General features: G+C 40.6%; 2 protein-coding genes across 2 annotated transcripts; one reads left to right on the top strand and one right to left on the bottom strand.

The window, feature by feature from the left end:
* Positions 1 to 1,047: 1,047 nt before the first annotated feature.
* Positions 1,048 to 6,397, bottom strand: ndufv2 (NADH:ubiquinone oxidoreductase core subunit V2). Its single transcript, XM_084007780.1, has 8 exons — positions 6,240 to 6,397; positions 5,550 to 5,612; positions 3,960 to 4,022; positions 3,271 to 3,387; positions 2,993 to 3,161; positions 2,492 to 2,601; positions 1,379 to 1,455; positions 1,048 to 1,241 (listed from the first exon to the last, which is right to left on the bottom strand). The coding sequence occupies exons 1-8, from the start codon at positions 6,279 to 6,281 to the stop codon at positions 1,148 to 1,150; spliced, it is 735 nt and encodes a 244-aa protein (XP_083863906.1). The 5' UTR covers positions 6,282 to 6,397; the 3' UTR covers positions 1,048 to 1,147.
* Positions 6,398 to 7,170: 773 nt separating this feature from the next.
* acss2l (acyl-CoA synthetase short chain family member 2 like) lies at positions 7,171 to 18,702 on the top strand. The gene is made up of 18 exons (XM_084008628.1): positions 7,171 to 7,458; positions 7,604 to 7,799; positions 9,903 to 9,994; positions 10,431 to 10,534; positions 11,968 to 12,040; positions 12,188 to 12,263; positions 12,804 to 12,888; positions 12,992 to 13,129; positions 13,633 to 13,803; positions 13,896 to 14,029; positions 14,579 to 14,711; positions 15,371 to 15,427; positions 15,584 to 15,664; positions 16,226 to 16,334; positions 16,437 to 16,505; positions 16,695 to 16,871; positions 17,271 to 17,345; positions 17,437 to 18,702. Exons 1-18 carry the CDS (start codon positions 7,335 to 7,337, stop codon positions 17,562 to 17,564), a joined length of 2,022 nt encoding a protein of 673 aa, XP_083864754.1. The 5' UTR covers positions 7,171 to 7,334; the 3' UTR covers positions 17,565 to 18,702.
* Positions 18,703 to 23,124: the final 4,422 nt, after the last annotated feature.

Genomic DNA, 23,124 nt, shown 5'->3' with positions numbered 1-23,124 from the left:
GGGGCGGGATGGAAATGACAGGAGCAGTTGTAGCAAGGGGGATGTGTGTTTAAGGGGTTTATTATTATAATAGCCTGGCCGGATTAACTTTAAAAGATATCTGGAATTCATGAATAAATCAGAATATAAATGTAACATGGCTAAAACTTTTTTCAAAGTGCTCATTTACGATTCCAGTAATTACATTATTATTAGGGAGATTAACATACCATATTCAATAAGTTGTAGCCTCCAATTTTATTGTTATTATATCTTTGAGTATGTGGATGGTAGATATTGTCATTTTAATCAAGACTAGTTTTGAAACACAGGTTCAAGATATCTACCAATTTGGTTGTGACTAGTGCTCATTTCTATTAGAAATATAATATTGCTTAATTGCTTTTGACAGTCAAACATGTAAGTGGGTAGTCTTGAATAAATTGCAGAAAGCTAATATGTATTCACTTTAACTAATAATGTGATAAAATGACGATGTAATCTTCAACATCATTGTATTAGTCCTGACTAGAAAGGTTTTCATACATACATTTATTTATCACATATTTCAAACTTATGTGCCGTATATCCAAGCTAAATGCACACTACTCTTCAAAAAGCATTTATATGTATATACTGTATGAAGTGAAACCCATATGAGCTTTTCAGAGAAAGCTGTCACCTGCAACATAGGCTTCTTTTCTATTACAGGCCAGTGTCATATAGTAAAGCTCTGTGACAAAATAGAATTGTACTGTTCTCTATACAGTATCTATTATAGCCAAGTGCAGAAAATAGTGTCATTTTTTTCTGATACATTTTTTTTGACATGCCAGAATAATAATTCTGGAAAATACCAATTATGAGTCATGCTAGAAAATACCTTCAATACAAGATACCCAGATTCAGTCCTATCCATTTATATTTTAAGCTCTATTGTTGTGTGTTGCTAATGGAGCTGTAGTTTTTGTCGCAGACCTAATTATTAACACAGAATTCGTCCCATTAATTCATTTGTATTGCCTCGTCATTGTTGGAATCCTGTAAGAGACACCAAGACACCAACAGCACAGGTATATGAACTATTTATTTACACGTGTTGGAGTTAAGCATAATATCAGCTTCACGGAACAAGTCGCCACTCATAAAAGCAGATTGCCACAAACGTCTACAGGTCCGGTCTTACACCAAAGCCTGGTCCTGTAGGAGGTTCTGTCAGAGAAGTCAATCCACCTGCAGGCTCACAGGAGAAACGGCCATTTCTGTAGGAAACAAGGACAGGAAAATGTGTGTTAACGTGCAGGCAGTACACGTACAATGTAATAGACGATTCTACAAATGTAATTGATCGATCAGAAAAATATAATAATCAAATTCATTCATGATGATTTTGCATTACCTGGGCCCAGGTGCTGGGACTCTGCCTGCTTTAAGTTCATCAATAATGTCCTCAATGTCCTTGGGTAAGAGGTCCTCCTGGGGAAAAGAATTCCATTAGATTTTTGGATTATTGCAGAAAATACACTTGTTAGCCTGCTCCTTTTTTAAAAGCTTCCAAATTCATAAGTGTGGTATTTTTACATTCTAGAACAAAAATAAAACTAAAATATGTTTAGCTCGTTTTAACCAGAAACTTCAGAATATAACCAAAAAGCCATCGACTGTGAGACAAGGGAACTGGAAGTACAAAAATGCTAGATTTCCAGGTTTTAGGGCTTATTCCTGTAGCACTTTATAAGCATGTTCTTATTCATATTAAACTCAAACCTAAGGAAATAATGGGGAGGGTTACGAGGCACTACTTGAAAACCACTTATGCAGTATTGCAAGGAGCTCATGAGGATTGTAGTCAATTCTAAAAGAAACAATTTTCAGACATATTAAAGCAGGCTTTACACCACCAGTCAAAATAACTAATAATAATTGGAACACACAGTGCATGCATTTCTGAGTGCTTAATATTCACCTAAACTGCTAAACTCGGTACCACCTTACTCTTTGTGTCAACAAGTACCTGTTCTGCCACCAATGCGCACACCTCAGCAATTTTAAAGTGTAACAAAAAATAACTCCTCTCTCAGTCGCATTTATTTAAATTGGGTCATTCATTTGTGCTCAGCATGCAATAACTAAACTTCCCATGGCGATTTGTGTGCAGGATAAAGGTTCCAGATAATGTAACCGCAAATCTAAAAAAAGCTTTTCATATCACATCTGGCTCATGAAGTTAATCTTTTTCCAAACTCAGGTCATACAAAAGACAAAGTTGTAATTCCAGACAAATTATTGTTAATTTAAGATTCTTTTTTTTGTCATGGTTCCCATTTCCCCAATTTGTTTTGAGCCTTACACAAGTGTAGTCTGTACAACACCTGCAACCAAAGAAAAGGAAAGCAGCTCAGAGATGATTTCTCTGCAGACAGTCTTTGCAAAACTAATATCAGGTCTTAACCTAATTCTGTTTCTAATGTCCCATAAGGAAGCCATCTGCACAGACTAGTCAAACACTCACATAATAGTTGTCATTGATCTGGACCATCGGAGCATTCACACAGGCACCCAGGCATTCCACTTCTATTAGTGTGAACATCTTGTCTGGAGTAGTTTCTCCAACCTTGATGCCTATGGAAAAACAAATAAAGGCATGCTTTATATTTAACTCATTTCCTCTGACAAGCTGCAGATTACATTACTGAAACAACAAATATTTCTTACTCAAGCAGCGCTACCAGACGTTACACAGCTGTAAGGTGAGTTTTACCAAAAAGTACAGCCTTACTCTTTGGTTGATTGAAAAAAGTATGAGGTTAGCAGCAGTCACTTGCTTGATTTCAGTTTCATATGTCTTGTTTGCTGCAACAACTCACTCTTGTTTGAATTGCATTAACAGCTGTATTTTTTCATGTTTGTTACCAACCTCTGTTAATCTCAAATATACGCAATAAAAAGATTGTTTTCATCTGCCTTTTCATCTCTTTATTGGTGTCCCACCGTAAAATGGAAAATTTCTTACCCAGTTTGTTTTGGATGGCCTCCAGGATGCTGTCTGAGTTGCAGAGCATGCAGGGTGTTGTTGTGCAGATCTGAATAAAGTATTTTCCCACAGGCTTACGCAGGAACATTGTGTAGAATGTCGCTACTTCATACACTCTCATCGGAGCAACTTCCAGCACCTCAGCAACCTGAATTATAACAATAACAAAACATTCAAAGAGATTCCCTTGCATGGTACGTACGACATGGTGTTTACTGATTGTCATACAACTGTAAATTGAAGAAAAATGACCGTGCCTTGTTCATGGCGGAGATAGGGAGCCATCCATGTTGCCTCTGGGCGACATCCAGCACTGGGATGGTGGCTGCTTGCTTGTGTCCAACAGGGTACATTGAAATGATAGCCTCAATCCTCTACAAGGGATACAAAATTAAAAAAAAACATAAATGTTGAGATGTTCAAAATACAAATAACTGCATTCATCTTTTTTCCTTGTATAATTAGATCATCAAAAGGTCAAAAATGGTCAAACAAATCTTAACCTGCACAGATTATTACAAGAGATGCGTTGATACATCATCTTTAAATAGAAATATCAAGTTGAATCTTTTATCTTGGTGATAAGGATCAGGTGCTCATATTTTACTATCCGTAACAGTGGTAAATTCCCACTTACCACAGAGGTGAATGAATAGAAAACCAATATATCACATTTCAGCTTCTTAGATAATAAATAAAACAGGAAAAATAAATCATCTAGCTTAAACTAGTGAAACAGCGGCTGGTTTGTGGTGAAACATCCATATAATACAATATAATAATAAGTACCAGGATAACATATTCATCAAAAAACGAAAGATAAGCATGTCTGAATTTGTGTTAAAGTTGTATGTAGACTCATCAATGGCCAATACAGGTGGGAAAATATCAGATATTGATCAATGGTTCCCTTAAATGCGCTGCACAACACAGATGTCAACCTTACCATTTTGTTCTCCTCTGTGAATTCAAAAGGAGTATCTGGGTTGTTGTCAGGAGTATCCCTGTGCTAAAACAGAAAAAAAGGACAGTTAATTGTTTTGACCAAAGATATAATTATCTTTAGTCATCTTGGATTAACATTCATAAGCCAATTTATATTAAATCCTGTTTAAAAATGTGAGGTTGGTATCATTTTGACATTACAAAGCTACGATGCATCATATTGACACATGTGCATAAATTATTGTTGTTTAAGTATTTCATTTTTTATTTATTGCCAAAAAGGTTTCAATCTAAATGATGGATTGATGGTTAAACTTTTACACAACAACCATCAATTCCATCTCAGTTAAAGGCTTATGTGTAGTATCTAATGCTATCTGATTAAATGTGAATAACCTATCACGTAAGCCAACAGGGGAAAATGTGCTGCTATCAGACTGTTGAAAAGACTCAGCACAGATCATTATTTCAGCTTCTGCACACACTGCCCCCTTGTGAGCAGCAAATATCCGAGGTTCAATTTATTCCCTTAATACTATTTGCAAAACGGAATTTTTCAAGAAAGAGAACAATAACTTGGAATTGGAATCGTGTTTGAAGTTAAAATTGTCAACAAAAAAACTGCATTGCCAAAGAGGAGGGGCTTACGGAAGAGTCAACCAAACCTACTTTCCTCCTCATCACAGGTTCAAAACATCTATACTATCAAGGGACAACGACACCATGGCATGTTTCCATTACATGACAATATCACATCTCTAATAGGCTCTGAAGGCATCTACCGGGATAAATTAAGATCTTTTGAAGAATGGATACCTTTGAGATTATTTCAGCAAACATGGACAGGTAAACAGTGTATGTTTAAACGTTGGGTAAACATACACAACAATAGGTGAGTCATTCATTTATTAAATTTATAGATTGGATTTATTGGGAAAAAACCTAAACAAATAATACCACCTGTAAATACAGTTCATAAGTCAACTGACATAAATCTGTGGTTGTGAAAGATATATTTATATCAGTATTGTGTGTAAAAAAAAAGTAGTAAAACAGGCCTATTTCATACAAAATAATCATGTTAAAAGGACCAAAAAAGACCTCAATCTCCCAAATGTGGAACACCGAATGAAGGTAAATATATTTATGTGCATGGTCTCTATTACAGCTATACAGGCCACACTGTTAAAAAGCGAAAGAGGTCAGCAAAAAAAGACAATTTAAACTGATATAGATCTAGACAATACCGCATATAATTGTGGGCACTACAATTTAAATGCAATTGTCTATTTCATTGGTTCTTTGTCTAAGTGCATTCACTGCTTTCCCGTGTAAAAGTAGTCCCTGATTTAATAGCTAGAATTAAATTTGCCTGACTGAATAGAAAACCACAATATTCTAAACTACAAAGTTTTAGGTCAATTTATCCCACAGATTCTGGCTAAAGCACATTGACAATACGGTAGTAAATGTTGTGAGTTGTTCAACAAGCATTGAACATTTTAAACCCGACTATAAACACACCGGTGGCTACTCTGCATCCGACTTATTCTGCATATCTCTTGACTTTGGTAGAGAAACTGTAACTCACCACAAAGATGCCACCAGCTCCAGCGCGTGCAGCAGATCGATGCAGACTCCTGACCTGCCTGGCCTGCAGATGCAGAGAGAAAGGAGACAGATAAATTACATGGTAGTGTGTGAATTCCTACTTTTACTTCCCAAGACAGAGACTTTGGGTGGGTATGTCACTTCCAACTGTCTGAAAGGACTGGAAAATGAAATGTCGACTACAGATACAGTGTGCCAAGTCATTCATTTTAAATATTAATTGAGCATACTTTTTATAGCTAGAGAATAATTGACAGTCTGTAAATTAACAACCATAACACAATTGTGTTTTTTGAATGATAAAAAATCTGACTGTTCTTGATAACCTATATGGACAGAAACCTAAACAGACTTTAACACCAGTGCTTTGACATGTTGTGACGTTGCGTTATCATGCACAAACATACAGCACTACAACGTCGAGTGAGTTAACGTTGCGTGCTTTGAATCCAACTAATCTGCAATTGCTTGTGTGTTCTTATTCAGTTCCATTGCTAATGTCGTTCAAAGACGGCAGTAAGCTATATTAGCCAGCATGCTAGTGTTAGTTAGCGCTAGCTTAGCGGCCTCCGTTGCTTGCCCTTGTGAGGAGTCATAGCATTTGTCTGTAAATAATCGAAAAGGGCAATCATATTCTTACCCACAACCATAAAGTATAGCACAAACATACCGTCTGGGATACTGCAGAGCGCACTGCAGCAGACAAAAACATCTTGGGGCTTGAAGTTCGGTCCCTCTGTGTTAGCTAATGGACGGGACAGCAGCGGCCGACATCAACACAGGAGTTCTCCTTCTCGATTAAGAGGGTCTGACGTAACACGCGTCGTAAGGCGTCAGTCGCGGCGCAACTGAATCGATCCCAGATTGGAATTTGAGCTCAAAAGCAAATGCTGCCAACAGCCATTTGGACATTTGTTATGTAACGTGAGTGGTGGTTCACGTTGCATGTTTACGAGCGATTACTAGGGAAATATATTTTAAAGCATATTAATTCATTACACGTTATTGATTGTTAAAATCAGGAAATTATCATGATAACCTTTATTTTATACTTTTAAAAACAATGCTACAAAGTGCCTCACAATAAAGCAAAGATACAATTAAATTGTAAGTGATTATAGACATGAACATACATAAATACAACATGATGAAATAAGGAGTTAGGGGATTGTAGATATTAAAAAAGCAAACAGTGAAAATAAAATATTTTGCAGATTGAGAAAATATAATTTAATTTATTATTAATAGACAAAAACAACCCTTTTTTAAAACAATATTTATTTTTCTGTTGTCAATTGATCGTTCACATTGCGTTTGATGCCTTGAGGAACATGTATGTTCTTTACTTGCTTTCCGCAAGCAAAATATTTTCTCTCTCTTTTCAGAGCACCCATCACCCTCCTAGTCAAATCAAACATCCTTATGCTCGGATGAAACCCCAGCATTCATCCTGCTACTGCATACCTCCTCCTCCTCCAACTCCTTGCTTGGAAAAATAATGCCACCAACAGGCCAGGGAGGGTTCATCCAATGAAAAAGTGGGAGTGCTGCACCCTGCAAGCAGATTGGCTGTGAGCAAGCCTGCAGCTCAGGGATTAGAGGTGGGGCTTTACGCATGCTGAATTGTGTTACTTCTGCACAAGAGGCCTTGTAGTGTTCTTACTTTACTCAGGAGGATCCAGACAGATCAGCAGTGACTCCAGATTAACCCATATTCTGACTCACCCTCAGACGGCATTGGCCCGTCTGCAGCTGTCCTTCCACAATGGTTGTTCCTGAATCCCAGGACAAAATGTACCACCCTCCTGATGACCTGAAGAGGGATGCTCATGTGCCTGATTTTAATTCCTATCTGGCAATGTACAGGAAGTCTCTTGAGAATCCAGAAGGTAGGTAAAACACGTCTGTGTTTTGAGTGAGAGTTTCCTGGCATCACCTCCCTCTGAGCTTTAGAAGTCTATGCAGTCTCTCTTGTGTGTTTATCTGCCCTGTCTGCAGCCTGTAACAACGACATGACTTATCACTTTGTTTCAGCTTTCTGGAAAGACATTGCTGATGAGTACTTTTGGAAGAAGCCAGCAACAGCATCGATCTTGCAGTACAACTTTGATGTGACAAAAGGGAACATTTATGTGAAATGCATGGAAGGGGCCAAAACCAACATGTGCTATAATGTCCTGGACAGACTTGTGAAGGAGAAGAATCTCGGTGAAAAGATCGCCTATTACTGGTAAGCAACGATGTCTGTCTGCCATGACTGATGGCTTTAATGGTAAATGCGGCCTGGAGTTGCAGTATGTCAGCTATTCCAGCAACTCTTGTGTCCCCAGTGCACCCAAGCAAAACCAAGCTAGCACAACGTAGTGTCAGTGCTTCAATGTTTCTATCCTCTGAATCAACAAAGATATTTAACTGGATTTGTTGCAAAAAAAACGTCTCCGATTTCATATTAAACACACATTACAGTCTAGCATTACCAGAGTCCTACAAGTTCCATAAACAAGTGTTTGGTGTAAAGCCTTACATCCTTGACAAGTTGCCGTAAAGGTTGTTTGACTCTATGTTATGGCTCATATTTGCTCTTTCAACAGAAGTGGCTTAGCAAACAACAAATAGTGGTTCTGCAAACTCAGCAGTAATAGGGGTTCAATGGAACTGGGCACAGCAGAGACCAGCCATTGCCCACGCAAGTCTCTTGTGCACTTATGTAATACATCTGGGTTTATCATACCAGCTTCAGCAAGTTATATGAGGAGGGTATAGTCTATCAGTTGTGTTACTGTGTTTACATTCAAGTTACCAGTGGCCAGGTGGGTTGTTTTGACCTTGTGGCACTTCCAAGCAGCAATTGCAACAAGACACTGTAACTGTTTAAAAGTCTTTTGGTTTGAATGTGTTACTGCATCTATTATTTGCAGCTTGTCTGAGATTGAGATGGATTTCAGTGCTCTGTAATGTCAGGTGTCCCATTGTTTTTGATGAAGAGGGATACATACCCATTCTCTACAAGTTTCTTAACCTTCTAACTGCTTGTGTGAACTCAGCAACGCATTTTTAATTAATATTAGTAAAAAAGAGAAACATCCTGTATTAAAATATTGAATATTTACTTGATTTAACAAAATGCCCTTTGGAATTGTCAAAGGTTAAAAGAAACTGTTCCTATTATTTATGCATTAGCTGCTATATCTGTAACCTGCAGACACCAAGATATGTCAATGTCAGTTTTTTTAATCTTTTAGACAATAAAAGTCAGAGCATCACATGTTGCGATTAAAATAATAAATGACATGAAATTAATCAAATACAGATTACATGAAGATACAAAGAAAGGTCAAGAGGATAAAAGAGCATACGAAACATTAAAATGTATGGTGCATGTACAACAACAGCACAAAGTCTTAAGGCAAAGGTGAACTTGACCATGTTTGGATTTTATATGCGACCTCAGAGATTCTGTGGGTTGATGCTGTCGCACTAGTGTTTTGTTCATAAATCATTTGCTGATTTATAACTAAGTTGTATTAGTTCAAGTGGCGTAATTCTGAGTGAGTGACAGCTGTCAAGAGCATTTTTAGAAAGACCTGAGCAAATCCTATTACAGCGGCAGCCCAGCCTGCCAGAGATAAAGGCATGGATCAGGTTTTCTCAATCTTGTTGTCTTTTAAGGTGGTAATTTCTTATTGTCTATGCACAGGCATTAACATTAAGGTATGATTCCCTGACTACATCAAGATTTCACTCTTGGGTTTTCAGCAGACAATAATGTTTGTTTCCATTTTTGACCATTTTGATCCCATCCTGTCTTTGCTTAATGCAGTGGAATCAAAAAGGGTCCAATCCTTGATCCCTGTGAAATGACACATTTGATTTGGTTTGCTCAGATACATATTTATACATCACGTCAAATCTATGGACTTTATGAAAAGCTGTTGCATTGATCAGTTCGGTGTTTCATCATTGTAATCCATGCAAGGTTGGAGACTGTTTTGGCTTCTGTCCTGTACCAGAGGACAGCCAATAAGCTCCCTGCTGGGCTCTGAAACATTGTGCCACAAAGATTCCTGAAAAACAGTCCTGACAAACATCCAAACCCAATAGACACAGCAACAGCGGGGGAACAGGTCATCTCCCCTGTGAACTCAACAAACTCACCGGACAATTTGTTGTCTGAGAAGGACTTAGAGGAGCTGAATCTGGAGGGACTCTTCGTCTGTCATGAAAATATATAAATAACGAGCTGAACTCCTGGAAAGCAAGATGATATCAGCACAAACAGTCAAAGCTTCATACAATCTGTGACAGTGTGTTTTTTGTCATGTTGTCCCCTCAGGGAGGGGAACTCACCTGACCACCACATGGCCATCTCCTACCGCCAGCTGCTGAGCCAGGTCTGCCGGTGTGCTAATGTCCTCAAGCAAATGGGTGAGAAATGTTACAAAACACATTACATCAATATTAAATGCCTCTGTGCTAAATAAGAATAATAAATATAATCAATTAAAAAATAGAGAGATGAGGTCATCCATAGAAATTAACTATAAAGACATGACCATAATATGACAGAATCATTGCTTGGTCTAACATGTTTCAGCTTGGGGTTTAATGAGGGAAGAAGGACATAATGATGTTAACCAGCATGCTGGAACACACCAGATGTGGCACCATGCGGTTTGCTCAATGCACTAGTCATATCAGACACACAGTACAGGATTTGGCATATCCGATGTGCTGAAACTGACCTTTAATCAACATTGCCGTTGCTGGTTTGTGTTGAGAAGTAGCGCCTATGTGGCCAATATCAGGCATGATGTCATTTGTGTTATCCAAAACACCAAATCTGCTTCTCTCCGCGTTCAAGGTGTAAAAAAGGGAGACAGGGTGTCTATCTACCTCCCCATGATCCCAGAGCTGGTCTACACCATGTTGGCCTGTGCCAGGATAGGCGCCGTTCACTCTGTTGTGGTAAGTAGCGTGACGAGTGGCAACAGAAGCAGAAGAGTGGGGTTTTGCTATGTAAAGATGGAGGATAATCAGCATGTTAAGAAAGTATACAAGGTTTTATTTCTTAGCTTGGAAATTCCCACTTCTCTGTCTTCTCTGGCACTCCATGCAACCTTTATTTAGGATGCATGAACTCAATCTGAGTGAAGGAACACTTGTCATCTCAGTGCCAATGAAGTCATTTTTACAGTCAGGATGTAGGATAGCAGTGTTTGCCCTGCTCCTGCAGTTATCAGCTGTTCTCTGTGTCAACACAGCACTGGCAGCACCCGCACTGCATTTATGGGTCAGACATTTACTGGCTGGATCTAGCTCGGGAAGGCACCAGAGTCTTTGCAGTTTTGCAAGGAGGCCAACATGGTTTAAGCGTTTCGACCCTCATCATCCATGCAAAGGTTACAAGCCCTGTTAAAAATAGCACAAGGCTGCTCCAAGACATGAAGGGTTTTATGACTTGCAATGGGCTGTATTTGGCAGACTTAAGTGTAAGTGACCTTGTCTGTGCTTGGTCATTGTTGTACATTTTCCAACAGATTTTTTTTAAATGATATTCGATACGAACATGACCTTGCAACATAAGGACCTCTGGCGTGACGCCAGCCTCGGCCAATATCACTCACGCAGTGACATTTTTCCAGATTCCTTAATGTCCTGATTCATGATGCTGTCATCGACGCTGAAACCTTATTCTAACCATTAACCATGGTCAGAATGCAAGCGTCTGGTAGGGGACACGGCACATGACAATCATATAAAAAGATCATTATAAATACCCGGTTTATTATGTAGGGTTGAACAAGGTGACTACTCCAAACATAGTAATGAGAGGGAACAGCATGCATCAGTAGTTTTTTGCTGAACTCGAGGGACTGTAGTTCATATTCAATGTGACGCCACCCATTGGTTTTTGTACTGGCATTCTGAAGCATCAAATTTGGTATTTTGGCCGTCGCCATCTTGTTTTTTTGTTCAACCAAACACTACATAACATGACATTTTCAGGCATCCAAAATCTTACAATTAACTTTCATTTACTTACTAATAACACTGAATGGGTTAAAGTTGTTAGACAAAAACACTGTCAGACCAAACGCAATCCGTCATCCTGCGAAGATTTTGACTCAAACACATAAACATGACCACATATCATCGACTATCGCTGCCTAACACTGGTTACCTGATGCTTTTAAGATATTGATTATATACAAAGTCGTGAGTCTCCTCAGCCAAAATGATGTATCACATCCCTTGTTGATGTCCCCTCCCACATCCTGAGACGTGCTGCTTAGTTTTTTCACTTTCAGTTCATTTCATTCTCTTCGTGTTTTAAAGCACTTTGTGAAACGTTGCTCTATAAATGGAGTTCATTCTCCTCTCTCCCTTTGCATAATCAGTTTGCAGGCTTCTCCTCTGAGTCCCTGTGCGAGAGGATCATAGATGCCCAGAGCGGCGTCCTGGTGACAGCAGGTGGGTCCGGCAGCCAACAGAGCAGCAGTAGGATGTCGTGTTTTGTAGATGGTTTTCAAGTTGTAAAGTGACTCAGTGTTTAGATACAGTCTTCCTGATGGTTCACACAGCTCATCGTCCGTCTCTCCGTCCCTTTGTCGTATACAGATGGTGTTTACAGAGGAGAGAAGCTAATCAACCTGAAACAGATTGCGGACGAGGCCCTTAAGAAGTGCAGGGAGAAGTAGGTCCTCCTCGAAAGGCCGACAGATTCTCAGTTCTCAGCAACCGCCCTTATTTACACTAGCTGCTGCTGGTAAAGGGACTCAACTGCTGGCATATGAGTCACTGGACACACACACACAAACACGCACGCACACGGCCAAGCCCTGTCAGCCGTTATCAAGGATGTTAAAGAAACACGCGGCCCAGATTTCCACATTACGGGGTTGCTGGGCAACATGGGGACCTCAGATTCATCAGGGAAGCCCGAGCTGCCCGTCTCCCGCAGCAACGTGTGCCTGGGAGGGATGCGTTATCAGGGGCGCAGGGGTATTTAACCGTTTAACTTAAGATTATGATTCATTGTCACCATTATGCACTTCTGATACTGTTACTTCTGTCTGGTTTTGGGCATTTTTTCCTCATTTGAATCAGGGGTAAAAGGATAGATGCTGTTGCTCTGATAGTGAAACCCCTTTGCCTTTTTTTAAATCCAGGCAAAGTGGGGCAACACAAACACTCGATACCTTTTAACGCCTCTCACACCCTCCTTTCCTCACAGATCATCTACTAGCGTCACTAAATGCCTCGTCATCAAGCACCATGCGCTCAGGACAAAAAGCGGAGCTGCATGCAACAAACTACAGGTAAATCCTTATTTTAAATGACCACCTAATGTTTTGGTCAAAGGAATCACACACAAAAAAAACACATATATAGCCTGATGTACTGCATGTGTTCCTTGTTCAGACCCCCTGGGACCCCGACTGTGATGTTTGGTGGGATGAGGCCATGAGAGACACTTGTGAAGAGTGTGAACCTGAGTGGCTGGACGCTGAAGACCCGCTGTTTATCCTCCACACCAGCGGCTCCACGGGGAAACCTAAGGTGAGGTGCACGATGAAACCAGTTGGATAAAGTAGAAATACACGGAGCAGCTCAGGAAATTCAGACTGCTAATTTTCTGCGTGTGCAACCACGTCTTTGAAATCGCAGCGTCTTATTTTCTACTCCGATAAGCCTCCGATGGCCTCTAATGGTATTAACTGTGCTGGCTTTGACATAATCTTTTGTCTCTGCTGTGAAATAGTGGGAATGAATGGTCTTCTAATGCTAAGGGGCGTAAATGCATCCTATAATATTGGATACACCACAGTTGCATTTGTGCTTTGTATTTTGTGGGTATTGTACGTTATTATTACACAAAAGACAGGACTTATTGGTCTTATTCTGTCACTACACACACACACACACACACACACACACACACACACACACACACACACACACACACACACACACACCTGCATACATGTGTCATCAGCCCCCTTATTTTTGTCTGCTGTCTTGGTGTTGACCCATTACCTCCCCCGTTCATGTGTGTGGTACAGGGTGTTCTCCACACTGTTGCCGGGTACCTACTCTATACCTCGCTGACTTTCAAGTACGTTTTCGACCATCACCATGACGACGTGTACTGGTGCACCGCCGACATTGGCTGGATCACCGGCCACTCCTACATCACCTACGGCCCCCTTGCAAACGGCGCCACCAGCGTCCTAGTGAGTCTTCAAGAGCCTGTTTTAATGTCATTAAAACTCGTCACAGTGCCACTAGAAGACACTGACCCCCCCCTGTGTGTGTTTTTTTACAGTTCGAAGGTATCCCAGTTCACCCTCATATCGGCCGGTTCTGGGAGATTATTGAGAAGTACAAAGTGAACAAGTTCTACACAGCTCCTACAGCCATCCGCCTGCTGATGAAGTACGGACGGGAACCGCTGCAGAAGTAAGAGCCCGCGTCCTCTTAATGCTCCAACAGCTCAGAAAAGATCTGGATTTCCAGAAACTACAGCAATTAACAGTTTGACTTTCAGAACATCAGCATGACGCCATAGGTGGTTTTTACAGCAGGGTTTACAGCTTTCATGTGGAGATTTCCTCCTTTCACACCTCACTTCTTCTGTTCTCGCTTGAAGAAAGCAAACTGCATGATATGAGTGATACTGTGTGAACGTGTCCTTTTCAACACTAAATTCACAAGAATCCTAAAAGGAATACTTCCCCCATTCACCTTTTGGACATCAATTATTCACACTTGCCTTGAACTCAAAGACAACTTTCTCACATGCCTCCACGGTGAACGTAGAATCAAAAAATGGAGAAAAGTCTTCTGAGGGTGCCGTCTAACAACAGCAAAACTATGTATATCTAAGCTCTCACACAACTCGTGCAGTATAATCTAAGTTCCAAAACGCATGCATGCAACAAGTAAAGTTAATATAGAGAACTATAAGAGTAGAAATCTGAGGTTGGTGTTCTCACCTGCTTTCTCCAGGTATGACCTCTCCAGCCTGAGGATTCTGGGTACTGTCGGTGAGCCGATCAACCCCGAGGCGTGGCAGTGGTACCATGAGGTCGTAGGTCAGGGCAGATGTCCCGTGGTCGACACGTTCTGGCAAACGGAGACGGTAAAGTGATCAGCTGAAATTCACTTATATTTCAGAATCAAGGGGGTTTGAATACATTTCAACATTTGCTGTTCAGTTCAGATTCAGGAGCTGGATTTATAATCACGTTTCTTTCATATGTATAAGAATAAATGTGATGTCCTGTGCAAAGCATTACTGAAAACATCCACAATCCATTGCTTTTTCTAGTTTTTCTGCAGGAAATCTAGATGGGTGCAAATGAAATCATAGCGACAGTGACAAGGCCTTGTTTTGTTGGTTGATATGAGAAAGATGACATAGAAATCACCCAGTCATAAACTGTATATTAGACAATGATGAACCAGATCTGGAAACACTTTAGAGCAGTTGCATCAGGTTCAAACCAAAAAGAAAGAGAAAGAAAGAAATCAAATGAAAAGTTCACTCTGACTGATTATACTCTAGGGAGGTTTTCTGGGGGGAAATCCTCCAAATGTAACAGAAACTTCACAGAAATACACAAATTAGACTCACAAATCAACGAGATGCCCAGTGTTCCCTATCTGGACTCAGCGACCAAACAACCGAACAGCTTTACAATAAAGAATAACAAGAAGTTGATGTCAATACAACATACAAGACTGACTACAAATACTGAATTTCTGATTTCCTTTAAATGCCACTTTATTTCTCTGCAGGGAGGTCATGTTTTGACTCCACTGCCTGCTGCCACGCCGCTGAAACCAGGCTCTGCTGTAAGTGACAATCATGCTGACATTTATATGTAAATCCTCAACACCAGCAGTTTAAATCATGCTGATAAGGACGGGACTAAACAAATGGAAGGGGATGCAACCGTTTGAGCTGTTGAATGAGAGAACACGCTTATCTCACATTAAATCATATTTCAGACCTTCCCTTTCTTCGGAGTGGAGCCCACAATCCTCAACGAACACGGAGAGGAACTGGAAGGCGAGGCCGAGGGTTATCTTGTAAGTTTTAATTACATTCTTCACACCTTTATCTTACCCTGTGTGTCAACAGATACACACAGTAACCAGGAAAGAAAGTGAATACTGTTAATCATAAAACATTCAAAGGCTAAAGCTGAAAGAATGAATATGATCTATACGTGTAACAGATAATAAATACATTGATGAATAACTATGATGATAAGTTCTCCTTTAGACGCCAGTTTCTATTGTTGTTATTCTCATTATATTACAAATAATAATCACTTTTAATACCATATCTCAAAGATGCAGCCCAAAACAAACCACACAAACTAACAATATTACAATACAACAAAACATTAACAATGATTAAAGAACATTTTTATATTCATTATAATTAAAATTTCAGATGTGATTGCTCTGCTTGTCGTTATCTATTTTTGTTTGCTTATATCAGTCTTTTTATATATGATTGCATTGTCTGTATTTTTATTTAACCGATTTGAATTCATTGTAGTTCTCAATCATGATTTGCCCATGATATATTTACTAATGGTACCTCTGTCACGTTTTGTAAGTTTCCTGCGTGTTGTGTTCTAGGTATTCAGGAGGCCCTGGCCTGGAATAATGCGCACCGTGTACAGAAACCACGAACGCTTCGAGAGCACCTACTTCAAGAAGTTCCCGGGCTTCTATGTGACCGGAGATGGTAAGAAAAAAAAACTTCTATTACACCCAAGTGCCATGTAGCATCTCGGAGAGAAGAAGATGCTATAATGCTAGTTATGCTACTTGTTTTCTCCTCTCTCAGGCTGCAGGCGGGATAAAGACGGCTATTACTGGATCACAGGGAGAATAGACGACATGCTGAATGTGTCAGGTATGTTACTTTCTGAAAACAAGAACAATACCAAACTGAGGTTTAAACTGTAATATTATTGAGAGCATTTTGCGTTTTCATTTTTCTTTGCTTTTAATCTCTTAAATTATAATGTTTTGTGTCTTATTATGTATGTGTGTGTGTGTGTGTGTGTGTGTGTGTGTGTGTGTGTGTGTGTGTGTCTTTCAGGCCACCTGATGAGCACAGCGGAGGTGGAGGCGGCTCTGACGGAGCACCCGGCTGTGGCGGAGGCAGCGGTGGTGAGTCGGCCTCACAAGGTGAAGGGGGAGTGTCTGTACTGCTTCGTCACCCTCAAAGACAGCAGGGAGTTCAACCACAAGCTGGTGGACGAGCTCAAGAGACTGGGTGAGGCTCCAACGTGGGCGGGAGGTTTACTCAAGGGTTAAAGGGAAAATCACCCTTAAAGTGATGTCAATTGTGTTTTTAAATATGTTGATTGTGGAACTGTAGACAATTGGACCTTTATTGATGAAACACAATTGAATTTTTTAGTCTAATACGAGCCAACATTTCTGATTCCTGCTTCTCAAACATGCTTTTCTCTGTTTTATGTCATCGTAAATTAAATATCGTTGGGCTTTTAGACTGTTAGTCAGACAAATCACGTTTTTGTTGTCCTTGAGATGTTTTTGCTCTCTCATACAATAAGATAAATCAACACTTTATGGTCAGTTTTAATATGTTCCCTTGAATTGTCTGTCAAGTTTTTATCTGCACTGATTCCTTCTCTACTTGTTTTGTTAGTGAGAGAGAAAATTGGACCAATCGCGACGCCAGACTTCATTCAAAATGCTCCCGCGCTCCCGAAGACTCGCTCAGGTACACCTTTAACACCAACATCTTCTACCACCAACGTCTTCCTCCTCACTAATGCCTCCGTGCTCTTCCTCTCCCTCTGGGTCGACTACAGGGAAGATCATGAGGCGAATCCTCCGGCAGATCGCCCGCAACGAGAAGGACCTGGGCGACCTCTCCACCCTGGCTGACGCAAAGGTGGTGGAGGAGCTGTTCAGCCAGAGATGTGAGGCCGCGGCCTGAACAAACCACCTGTTGTGGATCAGCAGCTGTGCTCTCTTTGGGACTTTTGGGATCAGAAATCAAACACTGCTGACAGTGGGGCGTTTATAATTGTGTTTTTATGAGCCGAAATGAAAGAAGTAAACAACAGGGGGGAAAAAGGTCAATCAAATGTCAGTGGGTAGGCTATACGTGCCGATGTATGGGGCAGTTGTTGCTTTGTGTTTGGGCCCAAATGTCAAACAAACTAGACAAAGAAATTGCTTTTAGCTCCGTGTCTCATATTGTTGGAGGACGATGTTAATCTTCTCTTCTTTTAAACCTTGAAATAGGAACAAATTCAGCTTTGCAGCTTGTTTTTGGACGGCGACTGATGCTTTAAAAAAACAAATCTGTGCTACATTTCTGTGACCTGAGAATGAAGTGTTTAATCTGTTGTTGTTGCCTTTGTCAGTTTCCCTTCAAGCCCAGCAGCTGATTGGCCCCCTCGTGTGGCGGGAATCATCCTCTACAGCTCTTATCTGATGGTTTACTGTAAAAGGAAGAAGAAAATATCTCAAGTGCACTGGATTCTTTTGAAATCCCCAGCATCAGTTTGTGGTCTTTAAAACGAGGGAGGGGGGATTAGATTGCAGGTTATGAAAGTAGAGGGACTGCTATTTTATCTTACCTTAGATGTTGTTCATGCTCACAGTCTGTGGACTTCCATTGTTTCACGTTGTTCGCCTCCTCTACGGCGTGACACGTCACACGCATGCAGCGATACGCGTGTGTAGGTTGGGAGGGTGAGAAGAGACGAGCCCAGAAACACGGCGATGGGTGATATTACATCATCACCCTCGGCAGCAGAGGATGGGTTACCATGGAAACCCTCCTTCTTCCTCACACACACACACACACACACACACACACACACACACACACACACACACACACACACACACACACACACACACACACACACACACACACACACACACACACACACACACACACACACACACACACACACACACACACACACACACACACACACACACACACACACACTTGATGGCAATAAAATCAATATTTTGTGTAAAGAGCAGTCATGCACCATCTGATGATGAAACTGTTGTTGATTCAATCCTGTGATCATTAAAGGGTGTGTTTTATAAAGCATGCTGCCCCGCATTATGTCATATGTCTCAATATTATTAACAGATGTCAAATTAAAATATTGAGGTAGCCATACCTACGTTAAAACATCCAATCAGAGTCCACACACTCCACCACAACCCCACAAACATACATACAATAAACAATGAAGCCAGAAATATAGTTAGCCTAAAACTACAACTGGCATTTGGACAATATGCTTTCTGCACACATATACTGTGTCAGCATCTCACAGTTTCCCATCCTTCCTGCTGATGCCTCACTTTGGTCTTCTTAAAGGCTCCGTTTTTTTTTAGGTTTAGAGAAACTTAGTTCTGGATTCTTTACCCTGTTTGCTAAAAGACGATGACAAGGAGACACTTTCACACAACACAAAGTCAACAGGGAGTAATGAAGGGTTTTCTCCTCCAGTGTGTGTGTGATTTAAATGCGCTCTGTCTCTATGATGCAACACTTGTGGTGTCGGACATCAGTCAAGATTCAACTCCAGCTGACTAAAATGTTCTTCCAAGTATGTTATAGCTATTTTTCCTATCTATTCTTTTTTTTTTCTAGCTGTGAGCATCTTCATTGCATTGTGGGAAAATACTGTTCCTCATTAGCACACACAAGAAATGTGGTGTTTTTGTGTTTCGAATATAAATAAAGTGTTGGACCAAAACTTACACTACAAAAGACATGGAAAACGGAGAATATTGCAAATGCATTTCAACATTTTTAAGGTATTTTCTTGAAGGAGAAGCAGAACAGTGTGTGAAGCGTTATAACTCCTCCCTCAACCGTCAGAGGATTATGGCCCCAAATCCTCCATCATTGTTTCTGTTGTGAAATCACAGAGAGAGAGAGAGAGAGAGAGAGAGAGAGAGAGAGAGAGAGAGAGAGAGAGAGAGAGAGAGAGAGAGAGAGAGAGAGAGAGAGAGAGAAACACACTGGTTTCAACAATACTACATCCCGGCCTGAGTGGACAAAGCCCCACTGTGAGCGGCACAAAGACATAAGCTCTGTGAGGGGGTGAGAGAGAGAGAGAGAGGGGGAGAGAGAGAGAGAGAGAGGGGGAGAGAGAGAGAGAGAGAGAGAGAGAGAGAGAGAGAGAGAGAGAGAGAGAGAGAGAGACTGGGCACGTCCGAAGCAAATTACTCAAACAAAAGAGGAATCAAGGAGGCACCAAATGAATGCCGTCTTTTTGTTGCTGCTTTTCAAAAGACAGACAGATGGTCCAACTGAATTTGAAGCCCGCTGGATGTTTGTTATTTGAAATTGTACTGTATGTTGAAGAGGGAGACTTTGAGGTAGCGTGGTGGAGGTCAATCGCAGGTCATGGATTTTTGTTCAGATCTGCTGCCTTCTCTTTACTGATATTTCTCTTTTTCTTACTTAGTATCTAAATGCAGTACTTGTAATGAAACGAAGTACTTCCTCCACCACCGATTTCCACAACTCACATAAATGTACTCTGCCATACTCTCTGCTTCCACGCTCCCCTCGCTGAACACACTGCTGCTGATTCCAGACCAGCCTGAGCGACCGTCCTGGCTGGTTTGGTTCAGGGTTCAAACGGCCGTCACACTCTTCAGCACAATGGGACCGTCTGTTTACTCGCACAATAGTGCATTTCTTGTGGAGCTTCAATCCAACAACAACAATAACAACAAAATAAACTTGACACACACACACGGGTCGGAGCCGCCGCTCCGCTCTGCGCTTTTCTCACACGAATAATGATGTAACAGAAAGGAGACGTGAAGGGCCCCCGGGCGAAGCGCTCGCTCAATATGAAGTCGCCCCCTGGGCTCTTGGTTGGGCGTGGGGGCCCTTTGTATCGTTGGCATGACAACCTCTCAGCTAATTGCACAGCCGGGCCTATTGTGTTGCTCATTTGTTTGTATGAGGCCTTCGTAGACACACATTTGATGGCACGCTGAACTGAGGCGGCGTGGAGCCTCAGTAGCATTAAATCTGTCTGTGGGACACATTTTATGAAAATGTGTTTTTTATCCATGTCAGATTGTAAATGCTGGTGAATTTATGTTTAAACAGTGAACAAAGGATTCATTCACTATTCAGAGAAGATTGATGTTTTCCTCATATTTTGGCTAAATTAGGGTCGGCAAGTTATTAGCAGCGGCTCATAAATATGTATTAATGTTTACAGCTCATTCATGAGGGACATATTCACCATCTTGGTATATATAACTTATATGTTGATGTAAGTAACGCACGTCTTAATAAGACTTGATAGGGACAATATCTACAGGAAATTCATGGTTTTGCTACTTTAAAACATACACATCTGCAACAGAAACACATCTGTGTACTGTGAGCACGGATTGACCTCAGACTTCAACCCTGCAAATCGATCCCCAGTGTTCAGATTCAACCGTCAGCTGAGTCCTCAGACAACAGCTGCAAACTCCACGAAACAAGGCGAAAGAGAGTGCAAGAGGCTCGTCTCATCTGTTTTATCAAATGCACAAAGCTTTGGAAACACGAGGGGAAACCGATCCAAAGCATCCGACAGAAGCGCTTTATTGCATTATTATGCAGCCGGAGAGAAAAACGTGGTTCTTTTATATCTTTTTCAATCACAGTATCAAAGCAATGTCATTTAAACAGGTGGTTTAATAGTGAAGTCAGATGCTCACAGTTTGACTCAGGAAGGCCCACCTGAACTCCAGAAAAAATAATTCATAGTGATTATTCTGTTAGAGGTTCCCCTCCCCACTGAAAAAAAATAGACTTTGTTTTCAACCAGTGTCCTGATTTCATAGTGAATCAGCATTTTTCTTTTAATTTCACAGTGTTGGCTCCACAATGTAGTGACCCATTAGAAAGTTTTTACAGGTCTGAAACTATTTTATAAGACTATGTGACATTCATTTTTATTTTTTTAAATACATGATGTGTCCGGTCAAAGACACAATCATCACTTTGGCCCAGCAGATATTTGTCACTGAATGTCCTGAAAAACATGGCATCATTTATTTTTCTTATCAGTTAATTGGATCAAGTGACTTTGTAAAGCGGCGAGTGTCAACTGTGAGTTATATACCGGTATATATATATATATATATATATAGTTAATCTTTTGAACCATCAAATCAAATTCCTCCCAATGTTACGTAGCGCTTACCTTTCCTGAAACAGGGCACCATATGGAAGCTGGATACCTTTAAAATGTTGTTTCAGCTCGACTTAACATTAATAAATGTGAGACGATAGTTGATGATGATATAGATCATTCTATATAAAGGTGTGATCTCTGCTGCATATGATCCATCAATTATTGTACTGTTGTTTGTATGTGTCAACGTTATATGCCATACAATGTACGTGGGTAATGGTTGGTTTTAGTGTTTCATACATATTTTTGTTTCTGCTTAAAGTGATGTCTTTAGCGAGTCATCCTTAATGCGAAGTAATAAAAAAAGAGGTTCAATGCCATCCCTTAAAAATACAACAATATAAACCAGGGAAAAGCAGTGCATTGCTAAAAGGAATCAAACTCACCGGATGTCAGGTTGGCTTGGTTTGCTGCTCAGTCTTCATGGTCCTCGCTACACACGGGTTTCCCTGCTGTCTTCAGTCGGCCGAGGGACCACCATAAAGAGCTAACGGTGGTTATTCTGCCCAAAAGGCTGCCAGGATCCAGCCTGAACTTCCCCAAACAATTCCATTGTTTCCTAGGCCACGCCCCCTTGCACCTGGGGAACAGAACACCTGACCAGTGTGGGAGGCAACAAGTTAAAGAGGTGGTATTTCACCAGCAGACCCTTTATAAGTTAATGCACACATAGTTTCCCCTCATTCTTGTACAGTGTCACAACCCACAGCTGTTCCCAAAGTCTTAAAAATCCACATATTTATTACCCATTTTTAAAGATTTACATCTTCAGTTGGAATGAATGGAGCTCTGACAAGTGAAGCCAATGCCTTAAACCTGCATGCTTTCAAACAGCCAGCAGGGGGCGACTCCTCTGGTCGCAAATAGAATTGTCTGGCTAATTCTCTGGGTAAAAGCCAACGGTTTTACATTTACAGATTTTGCTAAACGTGAGAAGCTGAAAATGTGTAAATAAAGCAAGATTTGGATGTTTGTCTGTATTAACTACGAAAAGTCACTGAATATCAAGCAAAATAAAAATGATGTTAACCCTCTTTTTAGAGTCGTTAAACATTGAATGGCGTCAAATTGACCACAAGGACAACAGGAAGGTTAACATGCAGATATTTCAACATTAAGTATATACAAAAAAATACAAATAAATTTAGACGCAACTAAGGGGATGCTTAAATGAACTAGTCTAGACTTGCGTGACAAGCTGAGTAACATGAGTAAGGTGACACATTTATGACCGTGATGCAACAGGATTTGACTTCTGGGAGGACACAATCTTCTTATTCACATTTATTCTGTGTGTGTGAG

The sequence above is a fragment of the Eutrigla gurnardus genome (assembly GCF_963514095.1).
Source record: "Eutrigla gurnardus genome assembly, chromosome: 4".
NCBI lineage: Eukaryota > Metazoa > Chordata > Actinopteri > Perciformes > Triglidae > Eutrigla > Eutrigla gurnardus.
This window is presented reverse-complemented; position numbering and strand designations above follow the sequence as displayed.

Bases quoted from the DNA above. Each gene is read 5' to 3' on its own strand.
- ndufv2 (XM_084007780.1), bottom strand. From the start codon at position 6,281: ATGTTTTTGTCTGCTGCAGTGCGCTCTGCAGTATCCCAGACG. The intron at 4,023-5,549 runs GTGAGTTACAGT...TTTCTGTTTTAG, and splicing joins GAGCTGGTGGCATCTTTGTG to CACAGGGATACTCCTGACAA. The intron at 3,162-3,270 runs GCACGGTCATTT...GTTATAATTCAG, and splicing joins CTATCTCCGCCATGAACAAG to GTTGCTGAGGTGCTGGAAGT.
- acss2l (XM_084008628.1), top strand. From the start codon at position 7,335: ATGGTTGTTCCTGAATCCCAGGACAAAATGTACCACCCTCCTGATGAC. The intron at 12,889-12,991 runs GTAAATCCTTAT...TTCCTTGTTCAG, and splicing joins CTGCATGCAACAAACTACAG to ACCCCCTGGGACCCCGACTG. The intron at 15,665-16,225 runs GTAAGTTTTAAT...GTTGTGTTCTAG, and splicing joins GCGAGGCCGAGGGTTATCTT to GTATTCAGGAGGCCCTGGCC.